This window comes from Neopelma chrysocephalum, unplaced genomic scaffold (assembly GCF_003984885.1).
Source record: "Neopelma chrysocephalum unplaced genomic scaffold, ASM398488v2 Primary Assembly neopelma1_69, whole genome shotgun sequence".
Classification (NCBI taxonomy): Eukaryota; Metazoa; Chordata; class Aves; order Passeriformes; family Pipridae; genus Neopelma; species Neopelma chrysocephalum.
Genome location: NW_020897729.1, coordinates 2,996,818 through 3,011,572, shown reverse-complemented (window position 1 = coordinate 3,011,572; position 14,755 = coordinate 2,996,818). Strand labels below are relative to the sequence as shown.

Here is a 14,755-nt window from a genome sequence, read left to right as displayed (position 1 = left end):
CTTTGACTGAAAGTACAGATACTTTGACCTTCAAGTACATGTGCAGCAAAGTACTGGTTGGCATATGGTAGTTTTACATGTCACTTAAAGTGCTTCTTTCCTTCCAGAGTCTTTATTCGGGAGCTCAAGCGTCTGGACAACATCACACAGTCTCCATTCCTGTCTCACATTACATCTAGCATCCAGGGTCTCTCTACAATCCATGCCTACCACAAAGGGCAGGAATTTCTGCACAGGTCAGTCTAGATATCCATCTGAGAGTGGTGGAGCATAAAGCAGGGTGCAACAGGTTGGCATTCAGAAAGATTTATTAATGGGGTCTATAGCTGATGGCATCATTAGTTCTGAAAGTTACTTTTCTGGGAAAAAATGATGGAGAACAAGAAGAAGGTAAAACTCCCCAGTAACCAAGTGGGAAGAATAGTGGTGGGGTCCCAGGTGAATGCCCTCCTCTGGAGTTCTCTGCAATGCAGCAGGTGGCAATGGTAATGGAGAGGACAACTTTTTGACCATGCTTTTTCCTTACTAGTATGTACTTTTCATCAGGTCCTGCTCATACCTTCTGTGGGTTGTTTTCTCCTTGTGATGTTATTAGCATTACCTAAGGCATGCTAACCAAACCTCAGTGGGAGTATTGATGAGCTGTTTGTCTCTGTGCACATGTGAAATTGGAGAGTATTTATCAATTATTTCAGTAATCTGTGGCCACCTTGTGCTCTGTGCTTGGTTTTCTCCAATATAAACTAAAATTTTCAAAACAAATGTTAGTGAGGGAAAGCAAAACATTCTCACTTAAGTGGCATTTGCTTCCCATGAGAACCTGCTGTAACAGTATCAGGGTTTTGCAGGTGCAAAGTCATGAGACCAAGAGTGTGGGAGTGCAGGGAGAATTGCCACAGAAGCTCTGGAAAGGCACTGCTACACCAACTTAGATCAAAGGTTGTAGAGGTGTAAATAGCAGTCCCTTGGCATTGCTGGTTGCTTGAGCACTAAGGCACTGCACACATGTGCAACAGTGATCGAGTTGGATGATCAGAAAATCTAGATTTGTGAATCTCTTAAGAGTCTCTCCTTAAATATACTTTCTCAGCTCTGCAGTGTCAGCATTGTAAATTAAGGGGTTACTGATGTATTTTAGTTAATGTCACCAGTTCTATCAAGACTTTGGTTTTATACTTGTGTATAAAATAACACATTCTGAAGCACTGCTGCTGTTAGCTATGGAGTAGTATGTAGCCAATGAGCATCTTCTGGAGCATCTTGCATAGGTGAGGTTGTGGTGAAAGTGCATGTAATGTCCCTGATTTTGATTCACCCCGATATAATTTATTGTTGTACGCAGAGAGACTCAGTGATGTGACTTTTGAGAGTTTGAGCTAAGTCCATATCTGACATTACTCAGGGAAGTTTGCAAACCCTGCTTTCGTGGCCTGGTTTGAGACTTTGTCAATGATGAACCTTCCTATCCTGAATTCTGATACTGGTGGAGGTATCTGTAGAACACCAGGCTCATGGAGTCTGCTAACCTTTCCTGTATCTGTTTCAGGTACCAGGAGCTCCTGGATGACAATCAGGCACCATTTTACCTGTTCAGCTGTGCGATGCGCTGGCTGGCTGTGAGGCTGGACATTATCAGCATTGCTCTTATCACAACCACTGGCCTTATGATTGTCTTAATGCATGGCCAGATCCCTCCTGCCTATGCTGGGCTGGCTATCTCATATGCTGTGCAGGTGAGTGTGTCCACATAATGTAATATTTAATTTCTCATTTAATATAGATATTGCTAATAGGTAAAAGAAACACATCATTTAAAACTTAATGCAATAGAATGGAAAAATATACTATTACCTCCTTGGGTAATGCAAGGGAAAGCAATTCAGAGTCATGACCTTTAGCAGTCAAATTACAAATTCTGAGGAGCCTATGTGCTTAAGGCTATTGTTCTGGCAAGCTGCTTCTTTTTAAGTAAAGAAGTAGAAACTGTTTGTTTGAGGCATATGCTGAAAATTGCAATTTTCTTGGATATTTCCAGAGATAGGATTGATGGTACATCAGACATGTGCCAAACTAATATCTTAATGTATTGCCTGCAGTGTGTTCTCACAGCAAACAGCATTCAGCGCTGAGTCAGAGAAGCTGCAGGCTTGGAGCGCTGGTGTTGGACCTGCTGTTTGGCCTCTTCTGCCTCCTCGTGGTAGTGAGGTGAAATTAAAAAGCTTAGACAGCTCGTACTTAAAGCTGTTGCTCTTGGGAAACGTTTCTAAGCTGCTGGTTTCTCAAGTGGTTCATAAATTATGGTTATTCTGAAATCAACTGTTAAATTAACTTGCCTTGAACACCTTAGTTATATGGTGCCAGTGCCAAGAGTACTTGTATCAAATGTCATAGAATCATTTTAGTTGGAAAAGACCTCTAAGATCATTGAGTCCAACTGTTACCCCAACACCGCCAGGCCCACCACTAAACCATGTTCCCAAGTGCCACATTTACATGTCTTTAAATATCTCCAGGGTTGGTGGAGTCTACCACTTCCCTGGGTGACCTGTTCAGTGCTTGACAACCCTTTCAGTGAAGAAATGTTTCCTAATATCCAATCTAAACATCCCCTGGCACAACTTGAGGCCATTTCCTCTTGTCTTATCACTTCTTACTTGGGAGAAGAGACTAACCCGCACCTGACCATAACCACCTTTCAAGTGGTGGGAGAAAGTGAGAAGGTCCTCCCTAGGCCATGTTTTCTTCAGACTGAACACCCCCAGCTCTCTCAGCTACTCCTCCCAGGTTTTGTGCTCCAGACCTGTCACTAGCTCCACTGCCCTTCTCTGGACATGCTCCAGCACCTCAGTGTCTGTTTTGTAGTGAGGGGCCCAAAAGTGAACTCAGGATTCGAGATGTGTCACCAGTGCTGAGTACGAGGGGATGGTCATTGCCCTGGTCCTGCTGGCTGCACTGTCCAGTAGGTTCATCTTTCAATTCAATAATAAATCACACCTATCTAAAAATTTGTGTTTGTTTTCTTTCATTTCTTCAGCTGACAGGCTTATTCCAGTTTACAGTCAGACTTGCTTCAGAGACAGAAGCTCGCTTCACCTCGGTGGAGAGGATTGACCACTATATCAAGGTAGGACTGTAATGCATTCAACTGCCTGTTGTGAAATCTCTTGTTGCCATAATCTGCCTTATTACAGAATGTGTGCTTCTGATCTTGTAAGGGCACTAATGCTTGTGCTGTAATACTGCAGAGTGAGTTTGCTTTATGAAGCACATATATAAGCACTGGTGGGATGAATGGCCCAAGAGCTGGTAGGTAACTAAGCTTACAGGCGTCACTGGAGTTACATAAGGATATTGAAAGTTTTCTGGCACTCTCAGTAAAGAGTGGAGTGTGTGAAAGGGGCAACTGGGGATTCAATACAATATCTTACAGCAAAAGGATGGTTTTCTGGCATCCGTCATTCCAAACCTAATGGAACTCCTTCATTTAAACACAGATAACTGTTACTTTATCTACATGTAATTCTGCTACATCCTAATAAGCCTACTACTTTTTCCAAGCTGTCTTACATAGTGTATTTCTGTATGCTTGAAAAGTCAAGGAATTGCTCTTGTTGGAAGCACAACAAATGTGCTCAGCTAAACATGAGAAGTATGCCAGGCTAAATGCTTAGCAAGCTGTTCTGATTATCTGTAACTCTTTCTTTGTAACTAGGATTTGTGTGTGCAGAACCGGGCATAGGTCAGTGGGGAAAGTGTAGCCAGGGGAAAGCCTTCTACTGGGTCTGGTCTGTGAGGTGAAAGGCTTTGTCACTGAATGTTCCCTGTGAACTTCAGAGGGAGATATATCCGTCTGTTTGGTAAATCTAGGCTATGTAGTACTTGATATTTGTGGAACTTTTGTAGCCTGTGGATTTAATCTGAAGACAAGAAAACCCCCAACCTGCCCACTCCCCCAGTTAAATAAATAAGTCCTCTTGTGGCATCTAAGTAGAAAATTTCTGTGTATGGAAGACTTGGTGACCACACAAGCTGACAACTGTGCCAAATACTGCCTGTTAACCTTCACTGGGCTGGGATGGGTTTATCACTGGCAGGCCTTAGGTTGCAAAACCTACAGTTGTAGGCTGTTTGGGGTTTTTAAAAATTATGTCTTATATCTATAATTTCATATCAGTGTTAGGGTAACACTATCTGTGATTTTTATTATGAAACTATAAAACTAGTTTGAAGCTGAAGTGAAGGGGTGGGTGAGCAGTGGAACACTGTGCAAGTCCTGGGTCTTACCAAGGCCCAGGGTTGCCTTTTTTCAGTGAGGGTTTGAGGTGCTGTTATGGACCAAGCTCAAAGAACTGGAGCACTATTGTAGCAGATGGCTGTTTTTCTCAACCCCCCGGGGTACAATTAATCTGCCTCTAACTAGATGCTGCAGATGTCCACAAACAGTCCTTGTGGGATCTCTCAATGGTCAGCGTAGGAAATGGGTATCTCCAGAGGGCAATTTATTACCTGTTCTAAGTATTTATATTAGAATGAGAAGAATCACACTCCTACAAATGCTATAAAATAGCATTTCTGAGATCTCTCTTTTGTAGAGACTATAAAGGAGTTGTCAGGGCCTGGTTCATTTGGAGATTTTACTTTGTAAGTTATTCAAGGTGAATCCCACGACTTGATTTCTGCCATTCTTTGAGGCTGCTTGTGCCAAATATGGGAAAGTGACCTTGGCTTTGCTCTAAACATGCTATAAGGGCTTGTGTTTGGCTTTCAGAGGTTCTGCTTTTCTGTTTAATCGGTGAACTGCTCAGTCAGGGATCTATTAGGGGGCAGAATAAAATAGCAAAAGTGAGCAAGCTGGAAGGGGGTGACTGACTCAGTGATTTAATAGGACAGGGGAACATGAGGAGGAGAAGGAAAAGGGTGACATTTGTACAATATGTCACTTGGGCATTCTCTTCTGTGTCAGGATCAACGGAGGTGACCCTGGCACAGCACAGCAAATGAAGCATAGAAATGCAGCAGATTCTGCATCCAACCTTTAGAGTGACACAAAACTCAATAGGATTGTGCTGATAAATAATAGGCCTAAAATACATTTTGAATTCCATTGATGAAAGACATTGTTGTATAAAAGGACTGATGTCATTATTGAGGCAACAGTGTGGTCAGTGTAACACAGCAAACTCCTGATCCACTGGGCCCACATTCAGCCACACAGCTCGTCATGAAACTGCCATAAACTGATCTGGGCTGAGTCTGCAGGGAGGAACTGCTGAAAGCTGCAGCTGATAGTTTTCCTTTCTGGTGGTTTGTTTACTGGAAACTGAACTTCTCTGTTTTTGTTTGTTTTTTTTTTTTAAAGACACTTTCCCTGGAAGCTCCTGCTCGAATTAAGAATAAAACTCCTCCTCTGGACTGGCCACAGGAAGGTGAAGTTGTTTTTGAAAATGCAGAGATGCGGTACCGAGAGAACCTCCCTCTAGTACTTAAAAAAGTGTCCTTTACCATCAAACCAAAGGAAAAGATTGGCATTGTGGGAAGGACAGGCTCAGGTAAGGAAAAGCACTCAGCAGAGTTAAATTACTACTTGAAAAGAATAGATTGGGTCAGTCATAATGGTTCTCCTGTTTTTGAATAAACTGTTGGTTGCACAGGACTGGTCCAGCAGTCTCAGTGGTGGATTCTGTTCATTTGCATACATAAGGAAGATACCTGTAAACAATAGTGAAAATAAGTTTCCATTTAAAGCAGAGTGATATCCTACTATGCTTGAACCAGTATGTTCATTATGTTTAACTCCCCAAGCTACTTAGCAGCACAGAATGTTACCTACAGCATGTTAATTGCAGCTTATTTGACTCTTGGAAGTTTTTTGTACTGATGATGCAGCCAGGTTTAGCTCTAAACTATCTTAGAAGTCTGTACTGGGAAGAATCAAAACCTCTGTTTGTGAGATGACTTAAATAAACTCCAAAATGTAGATTCAAAATAAGTAATTAATAATGCTGTATTGGGTTTACATGGCAAGGTTTTGGCAGTGAGGGTGGGGTGGCTTCTGTGAGGAGAGATTAAGAGCTGCCCCTACAATTGCTTACAAGTTTAAACCCTGGGATTGCTTGCCAGGACTTTATGGTAGTTTAAAATACTTTTCTTACACATGGACAGCTTTTAAAAATCTATTTCATCTGAAAACTGTCATGACTCTGTATAAACAGCAGTATTGTTTTTCCTGTCTCCTTTTTAGGGAAGTCTTCCCTTGGAATGGCACTCTTTCGTCTCGTTGAACTGTCTGGAGGCTGCATTAAAATTGATGGAGTGAAAATAAATGACATTGGTTTGGCAGATCTTCGAAGCAAACTCTCCATAATCCCTCAGGAACCCGTGCTGTTCAGTGGCACTGTGAGGTTAGTCAATCTATAAGAAGGCAAGAAGGATTGAGCAATCTGTCAGCTTATACCTGAACTCAAATAGGTGCCTGTTGAGGTGGTAGCTCTCAGGCATCCTAGCTTCTGCTCTGGGTTTGAAACAAAAAAAATCAGAGCTAAATGATTTTAACTGGCCCAGGTCAGCACTGTGTGTGATCATCCTCTCTGCAAAGTCTTGTTTTCCCTTTATATTTGGTTGAAGTTTTTCTATCTTTGTCTTCCATCTCTACTCTTGTTCTTTGTCTCTTCTAACACCAGTGCGCTGGGAACATCTGATTTCCTTGGCAAGGAAACTCTGTCATTGGAAGGCTAGATGTGAATCATCTGTCTGGATGAATTAGCACACTGCTGGTTTGCCATTCATTGCTGAGTTAAAATGCTGGTTGTTTTCTGCCTCCCCTTCCAGATCGAACTTGGATCCTTTCAATCAGTACAGTGAGGAGCAAATCTGGGCTGCTTTGGAAAGAACTCATATGAAGGAGTGTGTAAGTATCATGTGCCCTGTGAGATACGTGTTTGTATTTGGCTTCCAAACCAACATATTCTGTTACTAGCTACTTTAGATAAAGCTTCCCCCCTCCTCATTTTCAATGCTTTATTTGACTGATTTTTCTTTTTCCCTACTATTTTATCAGACTGTGTTGGGTTTTTTTTGAGAATGTGCTGTATTCTGTGTGCGTACTCTTTTTAGTCAATAGCATAGCAGAGTGCTGCTTCATCACAGGGATTCTCAAGGTGTTAAAACATTTCCAGTGATGTTTTTGCCCTTCAAGTGATATTTTTCTATATATGCCTTAGGTGTGCATTCTGCACTTATATTTGTGAGTGTGCATGTCACATGTGCACATTTATACTGAACTTGTAAGTCAAGTGGCACATATGGCTATGGAACACAGGCTGCAGGAATTCCTGCAGGGACTAGGTTCACTCTTTTCTCTTGATGACATAGATTATCAGGAGATCTGTATTTATGTTTATAAGACTTTGTGCAATGCTTTAAGATTTTTTGCCTTTTCCTTCCCCCACAGGTTGCACAGCTGCCTATGAAACTTGATTCAGAAGTAATGGAAAATGGGGAAAACTTTTCTGTTGGAGAGAGACAGTTACTGTGCATAGCTAGAGCTCTACTGCGCCGCTGCAAGGTGAGCACAACAATGAGAGAAACAGCTGGAGATACCAAACTGATAGGAATGAACAAGCCTTTTTTGTGTCAGATTCTGTCAGAGGAATCACACCAATGATTGTTGCAACCCAGAGAAGTGTAGGGTTAGAACAACTAGGAAGGCATTTCTAGCCAGCTGTGAGCTCCTGTAATGTCCTGCCATTGGAAAGGCACTGCTTGCCAGTGTTAACAATAGTGTGTCAGACTGGCCTGATAATTTCTTCAGTGTCCTGTTAGTGGTGAGCATCAGATTCTTTCCTTCTTCCACCTTTTTGTGAGCGTGAGCCAAGTTTTTTTCCATCTACGTGGTACTCCACTAAAATGTGATCTACAAATGGAATTTGGGATCATGCTGTGCCAGCAAAGTGAAAGGTTTTGCAGAAATAGAAGACTAACAATAATTACAGTGAGAAAGATGAAAGCAAGTGTGATCTATAGGGTGATTTTGAAGGCAATTACATCAAGAAAACTGAAAGGGTGTTTGTGAAAACTACCTTTGTGACCACAACTCTGTAGGGATTGCCAGTTGTGACAACTCTTGGCCATGGCAGTTCTGCCCACTCTACATATTTTTATGTTTAGGGAGGGAAAGCACGACTGTGAGTAACAGCCAGGATTCTGTGCTGCTTTCAGATATTGATCCTTGATGAAGCAACAGCTGCTATGGACACAGAAACAGACCTACTGATTCAGGAGACCATCAGAGAGGCGTTTGCCGACTGCACTATGTTAACAATTGCTCATCGCCTGCACACGGTACTGGGCTGTGATCGGATCATGGTGCTAACACAAGGACAGGTGAGCAGGAAGGCTTCTGTGGCTGCAGCCCCTGTTGCCTGGTGATGCCATGTGTGCAGGCTGAACTGGGGCAACACCTAGCGTTACAGGGTGGGAAATCCTCTTTGTTCATTCACATCCTTGGTAAAATACTCCAACACAAGCAGTTGCTGCCTGACTGTGACAAGATCAAAGAGGGGAAAATATCTTTTACACTCCAAGAAAGTATCATAGAGTAACAGTCTGTCTTTAAAAGTGTTTTCAAAACTCCATTTGTTTGTTATTACCCATCTCAGAATTAACCTACATCTCTGGGGCTTAGTGGTTGTTTCCCATTACTTTCATAAAGCCTTGTGCCATCAAGCAGGTCTATGACAGATGCTTACCCTATTTTCAGGCTTCCATTTGGGAGCCATGAGCAGTTAAATTAAGTGCAAGAATAGTGGGCAAGACTCTTAAAGGTAGAAAAGGCAAAAGCCCATGGAATCTGCCTCTGCCAGAGCCACCAGAGGTTGCTTCCTGTGAGTTAGTTCCAATGTTTGAGTCAGTCCAGAGCATTCCAGGTTACAGTATGTATCCATAAACGCACATACTTTCACTGCCTGTTGTCTAATCGAAAGATGAATGCTGTGTTTTGATTCTTTACTACCATGTCACAAGTCCAAGGGGTAGGAATCCATTTTCTGCTGGATTTTACTGACATACTTTACTTGCCTTGTTTGCTTTTAGGTTGTGGAATTCGACACGCCGTCTGCCCTTCTGGCCAATGAGAACTCGCGCTTCTATGCTATGTTTGCTGCTGCGGAGAACAAGGTTGCTGTCAAGGGCTAAAATTCAGGGCAAAGTCACTTTAATTTTGGAGAGCTACACTCCCTGCCTGTGGCAGGCCAGCTCTTCCTCCTCCTCCTCCTCCTCCAAGCAGATTATTGCCTTTTCATCTTTTAATTTTTAGCACAATGTGTCAAGCCAGAGAGTTTTTAAAACCATGTCAGAAGAACTCTTCATGTTTTTATTATTGTATTTATTCCATATTACTAATTTTTTGTTATTAAATGCACTCTACAAATGGCTCAGGGAGCCATAGTTATAAATGTATCAGAGGCCTATAATGAAGCTTTATACATGTAGCTATATCTATACATATTCTGTATATAGCCTATATTTACAGTGGAAATGTAAGCTGTTTATTTTATATTAAAATAAGCACTGTGTTAATAGCAGTGCATATTCTTTTCTATCATTTTTGTACAGTTTATGGTACCAGAGATCTGGCTTTGTTATCGGACTGTATCAGACACTGTTTTGTCTTTTACAGTTCGCCTTTTCCTAGTGCCGGATTTTCTGTCTGTCTGAGTGGAAGTGAAGCTTTGCAATAGTGTCCTTTATTGTCACATCTTTGTCTAGCGCAGCAGAGAAGAGCTCTGTGGTGTAACTATTGCATTGTAATTTATCAAAGCTATTTGGAGCATCGCTAATGTTCACCACGGCAGCGGCTGCTGCTTCCCATGATGCTTTTCCAAAGCAGGGTTTTTAGTGATCTGAGTGGAGAATCACTCCTGGGTCACATTAAGGCCTTGTATTTTCTCAGTGTCCTGACACAGTATTTCTTACTGTATCAGCAGAGTTTATTTTAATGCAAGCAAGCCCAAGCTCTTCCTGCTCCGCTGATCTAACACAACCAAAATCTAACTGTTCGTGGAATGATCTGTAACAAATTAATCATAAGGTTCAAATCATGCCCTGTGTGGTAGCAGGAAAGCCTTTCCAGAGTTGCTTGAGCTGACTGACTCCTTTACCTTGAAGCTGCTAACACTCCTCAGAGGTTTAGGTTGGCTTTCACTGGCATGGGTAACACTAACTCTTTGTTCTGCTCACTTATACTAAGATTAAACAACATCAATATTTCCTGTTCCTTTATTGCACACTTGTTAAGGAAGCAGTCCTTGACCGCACGTCTTCTGGAACCTTAAACAGGTTCCTGTTGATCAGGATGTAACACTGGTGTAGGACATGGTTTTCTTACTGTAAATGACCTACCTCAGGTTACTGGGTCCTGCGTAGTGCATTGCCATGATCACTGTACACCATCCCCATTTTTGGGACCTGTGGCCCAGGGGGACACGGTTGCTCCTATAATAGCTGTGACTTATTGAATGGTCAGCGTTGCATGTCTTTGTCAACTTGGACATTTTGTAGCCTTAGCATGTTTGCAAAATGTCTCATTGAGGCAGAAATCTGAAAAGTAAATAAAACTATTTTGGGTTTTGTAAATTTTATTGGCTTAAGTGGTTTGTTTTGGGCACATAAATGACTTCTGACCTTTTTGAGCCCTGGGGGACAGGTTTGCAGGCTGGTTTGTGGTTGTTTTTTTTTCTGGTCACACACCATGGTTTGATCTTTCTTCAGAGTAGAGGTGTTTCTTTAAAAGTATGCTCTCCAGCATGAGGATGGCTTACAATCATTTTATGTTGAGTAGTAAAGGGAGTAATAATTTATAGTGCAAGTTTTTAAGCCAAGTAGAAGGGCTGAGGTCAGATGGAATCAGAAGATCCTTCTTAGGCTCAGATTTTCCATTTTCTTTACTTGCAAATGGTACTCTTTATAGTGTCACATTTCTGCAAAGTCACAGTAACAAGCATTTCTACCTACCAATAACACAGCCAAATTGTGGCTTTAACAGAGTTTGGAATGTAGCTTGAAGACAGCACAAAAAACATCATTTGTTGTGATTGTTCTTAACTCTTGTCCTAAGCAAGAATTAACTGGCGCAGACCTTACCCTGCTCACAGGCCTTGAGTTTACCCCATGAACTTCAGGATTTCCCTTGAAGGAAATGGGCTAATGCACTTAGTTCTCGAGTGCTGCTGGGGTCAGTGTGTGGCTTCATTTTGCAGCTAAGGCTTTGCAGTCTGGGCAGAAGGGGAGCCATCCTGATCTTATCCTCCTTCTTCTTCCAGGCTGGGAGTTCCTCCTCCTTTCCCGATGCAGGAGTGTCTCTTGTGTGGTCCAGCAGTGACCCAGTTCAGAAAGCTAAGTTGCAGAAAGTTCACCCTCCAAAAGCAGGAATGCTGTACAAAGAAGGAGACAGGAAGGCACAGCTGGAAGGGAGGTGAAGTGGGGCTGCTCTTTCCAGTAGGTGCTGACTCTGACAGTAGCATAGGTATGAGAGGAAACCATGCTCAGCATTCACTGCACCAAACTGCTGCTTCCCAGTCATGCTCTCCTAAAGAGCTGAATCTTTTCTGCTGCTTTGGTGAGCTGAAATAGCTCAAAAAGGTGTCAAACAAGGACCTGTGATGGAGCAGGTGAACAGTCACCTGCGGACAGCAGGGATTAGCTCAACCATTTGGTTAAACCTTGGCTGCAGCACTGTTATTTTGGAATTAAAGACAGAGACTGCCAGAGGGAAATGTTCTTTCTGTTGTAATCGCTTCTCTGCTTCACTTGGTACTTGTCTCACAGACTTACTGAAGTATTGCTGTTCACATGGGTAGCTGTAATTTTTTTACTGGCTTTCATCCTGCATCACAGGAGCACGTTGAGGCCTGGCCTGAGGCCCTGTCACTGAAGTGGAAGGGAGAAACATCGATATTTACAAATGAGACTGAAATATCTGTATCTTTGAAGCATTCTACAAGAGGTTGATGATGATGATTGAAATTTTCAGGAATTGGATTGTGCTGTAGAATTTATAGTGTGTTATCCCAGAGAAGACTTCATCCTATGCGGAGTAGAATAAGACACTGGGATTGGGACAGATTTTCCTTAAAATGATCCTACCCAAAGTAGCATGGAGATAGCACATGCTTCTGTTGTGGTTTAATCCCAGCTGGCAACTAAGCCCCACACAGTCCTGTGGGGTAGGGGAGAGAATCAGAAGGGTAAAAACTAGAAAACTTGAGAGTTGAGATCAAGACAGGTAACAGGGAAAGCAAAATCCATGCAAGCAAAGCAAAACAAGGCATTCATTCTCCACTTTCCACAGGCAGGCATGTGTTCAACCATGTCCTGGAAAGCAGGGCTCCATCATGTGTAATGGTGACTTGGGAAAACAGACACATCACTCTGAATGTCCCCTCTTTCCTCCTTCTTCCTCAGCTTTTATGATGCCGTATGGAATAACCTTTTGATCAGCTGGTGTCAGCTGTCCCTGCTGTGCATCCCTATCTATCTCCTTGAGCACCCTCAGCCTCCTTGCTGGTGGGGTGGGGTGAGGAGCAGAAATGGCCTTGGCTCTGTGCAGGCACTGCTCAGCAACAGCTACAACATTCCTGAATTATCAACACTGTTTTCAGCACAAACCCAAAACACAGCCTGATACCAGCTACTGTGAAGAAAATTCACTCTACCCCAGCCCAAACCAGCACACGTTACAGCAAAGGCTGTGGCCCAAGACCAGCAGGTGTGCAAGTGGAGAGAGATTTGCATGGGATAACTGGTTGCTGTATTGCTCTCTGTAATTTAAATTGCATCAGTTTTGCTTATTCTGTCCAAAGTGCAGCCAATCCTGATTCATTATCATAAGCTTAGAGTCTCTTCAACGTTTTCCTGCTCATCTCATCTGTCTGATGAGTGGAAACATTGTACTTGCTTGGGACTTCAGTCAAAGAACAGGTAGGATTCTTCTAAAATTACCCAGTGGAGTTAATGTGCAGTTAGACTGGTGTAATTAAGCCCAAAATCAGTCCCTGAAGTTGTACTGGCTTGAACACCTGAGGAGACTTCACCCTTACCTGGGTTGAAGGTTGTACAGGGTCAGATCCCAAGGCTGTTGGGACTGTGCTCTGCACATCACCTGTAGGTGAGAGCCAGATCAAGCAGTCTCAGTACGTCACTGAAAACAACATTTGAGAAAGGCAAATTTTTTCAGAAGGTAACCGGTGTGAGTGAGAGAAGGTGTCAGAAGGATAAATACAGGACATTTGATTTATTAAAGGAGGATGTGGAGAGCAAAGATAGCAGGACAAAATGTTTCTCTTAGTTATAAAGGGGATTGCAAAGACAAAATCGCTTTTTGAAGGTGCTTTGAAAGAACACTGAGAAGGTATAGGGTGGCTGTACTACGCTCAGCAACTGAAGAGCCTCCCTGAGTGCTACGTTATTTTTTACTGCAACTGTAGCATGTGTTCTACTATATATAAGTGATTACACAAATGTTTTCTTTAGCTTCAGGTCTGTCTAGGGTGATATTGTGATTTGTTTTACCCTTGTTTCAGCCGGTGACCGCAGCCACGTTGTGCTGAGGCCGCAGTTTCTGCCTCCAGCATGACAACATAGTGGAAACTCAACTGGAATTTGGTGCAGATGCTGTTGTTAGTGCAAGGCTTGGGAGGCTTTTAGAATGTACCACTATGGGTTCAGTAAAGCCACAACCATGTAAGAAATGTTCCCGTGTCATCTAAAATATGTGCCTTGGAGCCTCATCAGGCAGCTGAGGTGTAGGCAAAGTGTAACAAGTGAAAACTAGAGTGAAAATAACTTACAGAAGTGTCACCACATGGGACTGATTTCCCGGACACCTCTCCTGGGCTGCAGGGAGTGCAAATCACAGTTACTTGCAGCACACCTCCTTCCTCCCAGCTTGCTGACTCCTGCTGTTGCCATGCAGAGAAACAAGCGATTGTACAAAGCTGATAATTTTGTGGTTTCTGTCTTTTCCGATTTAGGAAGGCAGCAGTGGATGGCGTGATTGATTGCCTCGAGGATTGGGGGAAGAATAAAGTCCATTATGTATGAGCTGGGCTCTGGGGGCAGTTTGGAGTGAGAGTTGGAGGCAGGCAACGATGGGAGGGAAAAGATTTTTTAAAAGAGTGTGATGGAGTGCAGGGAACAGGGAGGCTTTTTAGGGTTAGCCTGTGAGCTACATGTGTGGGTGTGACCAGAAAGGAGGAGGCCAAAATAGGTACCGGTGGTATGAGGGTGCAAGGATCAGCCCGGCTGGGAGCCGTAGTATGGAGGGCTTGGGGGTGTTTGTCGTGGAGCTGGCAAGGGAGGCGGTGAAAATGAAGCGTTCAGGCGCTGCGGATGGGGCAGAGCCGGCTGTGAGGGGACAGGAGTGACCTGAGCGGGGCACTGCGGCCCTGCCAAGGGCCGTCCCCAGAGCAGGAGCGCTGGGATCGGTGTGTCCGGGGAGGCGGCAGTGGTCTGGAGGGGTGTGTGGAGAGCAGGGGAACTCCGCGTGGGTCGGTGTGGGGGGATGCGCAATGAACAGGGGGCGCGGCTGGATGGAGCCGCCGGTGCGCGGGTCCGCACGCGTGGGCCTGGCTGGGCGTGCAGCGCCCACGCCTGTGGATGGATGAACGGACGAGCGAACAGACGGGAGCGGTGCGAGAGCAGGAACAGCCCCGGGCAGGGCGGGCGGGCGCTGTGAGGGCGGGGCGCGTGCGCGCGCAGC

At 43.7% G+C, this 14,755-nt stretch overlaps 1 protein-coding gene across 7 annotated transcripts in view; it reads left to right on the top strand.

Moving 5' to 3' along the window:
• ABCC5 (ATP binding cassette subfamily C member 5) overlaps nucleotides 1–14,755 on the top strand; it is a 73,226-nt gene that overhangs the window by 34,402 nt on the left and 24,069 nt on the right. For 6 of the 7 annotated variants that reach the window (XR_003534583.1, XM_027685384.1, XM_027685383.1 and 3 more), the window contains 9 exons: nucleotides 108–236; nucleotides 1,547–1,733; nucleotides 3,035–3,124; nucleotides 5,360–5,549; nucleotides 6,242–6,401; nucleotides 6,829–6,907; nucleotides 7,451–7,564; nucleotides 8,218–8,382; nucleotides 9,091–9,174. Coding sequence is in view for 6 of the 7 variants with exons in the window: in XM_027685384.1 (XP_027541185.1) it covers nucleotides 108–236; nucleotides 1,547–1,733; nucleotides 3,035–3,124; nucleotides 5,360–5,549; nucleotides 6,242–6,401; nucleotides 6,829–6,907; nucleotides 7,451–7,564; nucleotides 8,218–8,382; nucleotides 9,091–9,174 (1,198 nt within the window). In the remaining variant the exon portion in view is untranslated. Of the gene's footprint in view, nucleotides 1–107; nucleotides 237–1,546; nucleotides 1,734–3,034; nucleotides 3,125–5,359; nucleotides 5,550–6,241; nucleotides 6,402–6,828; nucleotides 6,908–7,450; nucleotides 7,565–8,217; nucleotides 8,383–9,090; nucleotides 10,636–14,755 lie in introns of those variants that run through there. The other variant, XM_027685388.1, reaches the window with a different exon arrangement.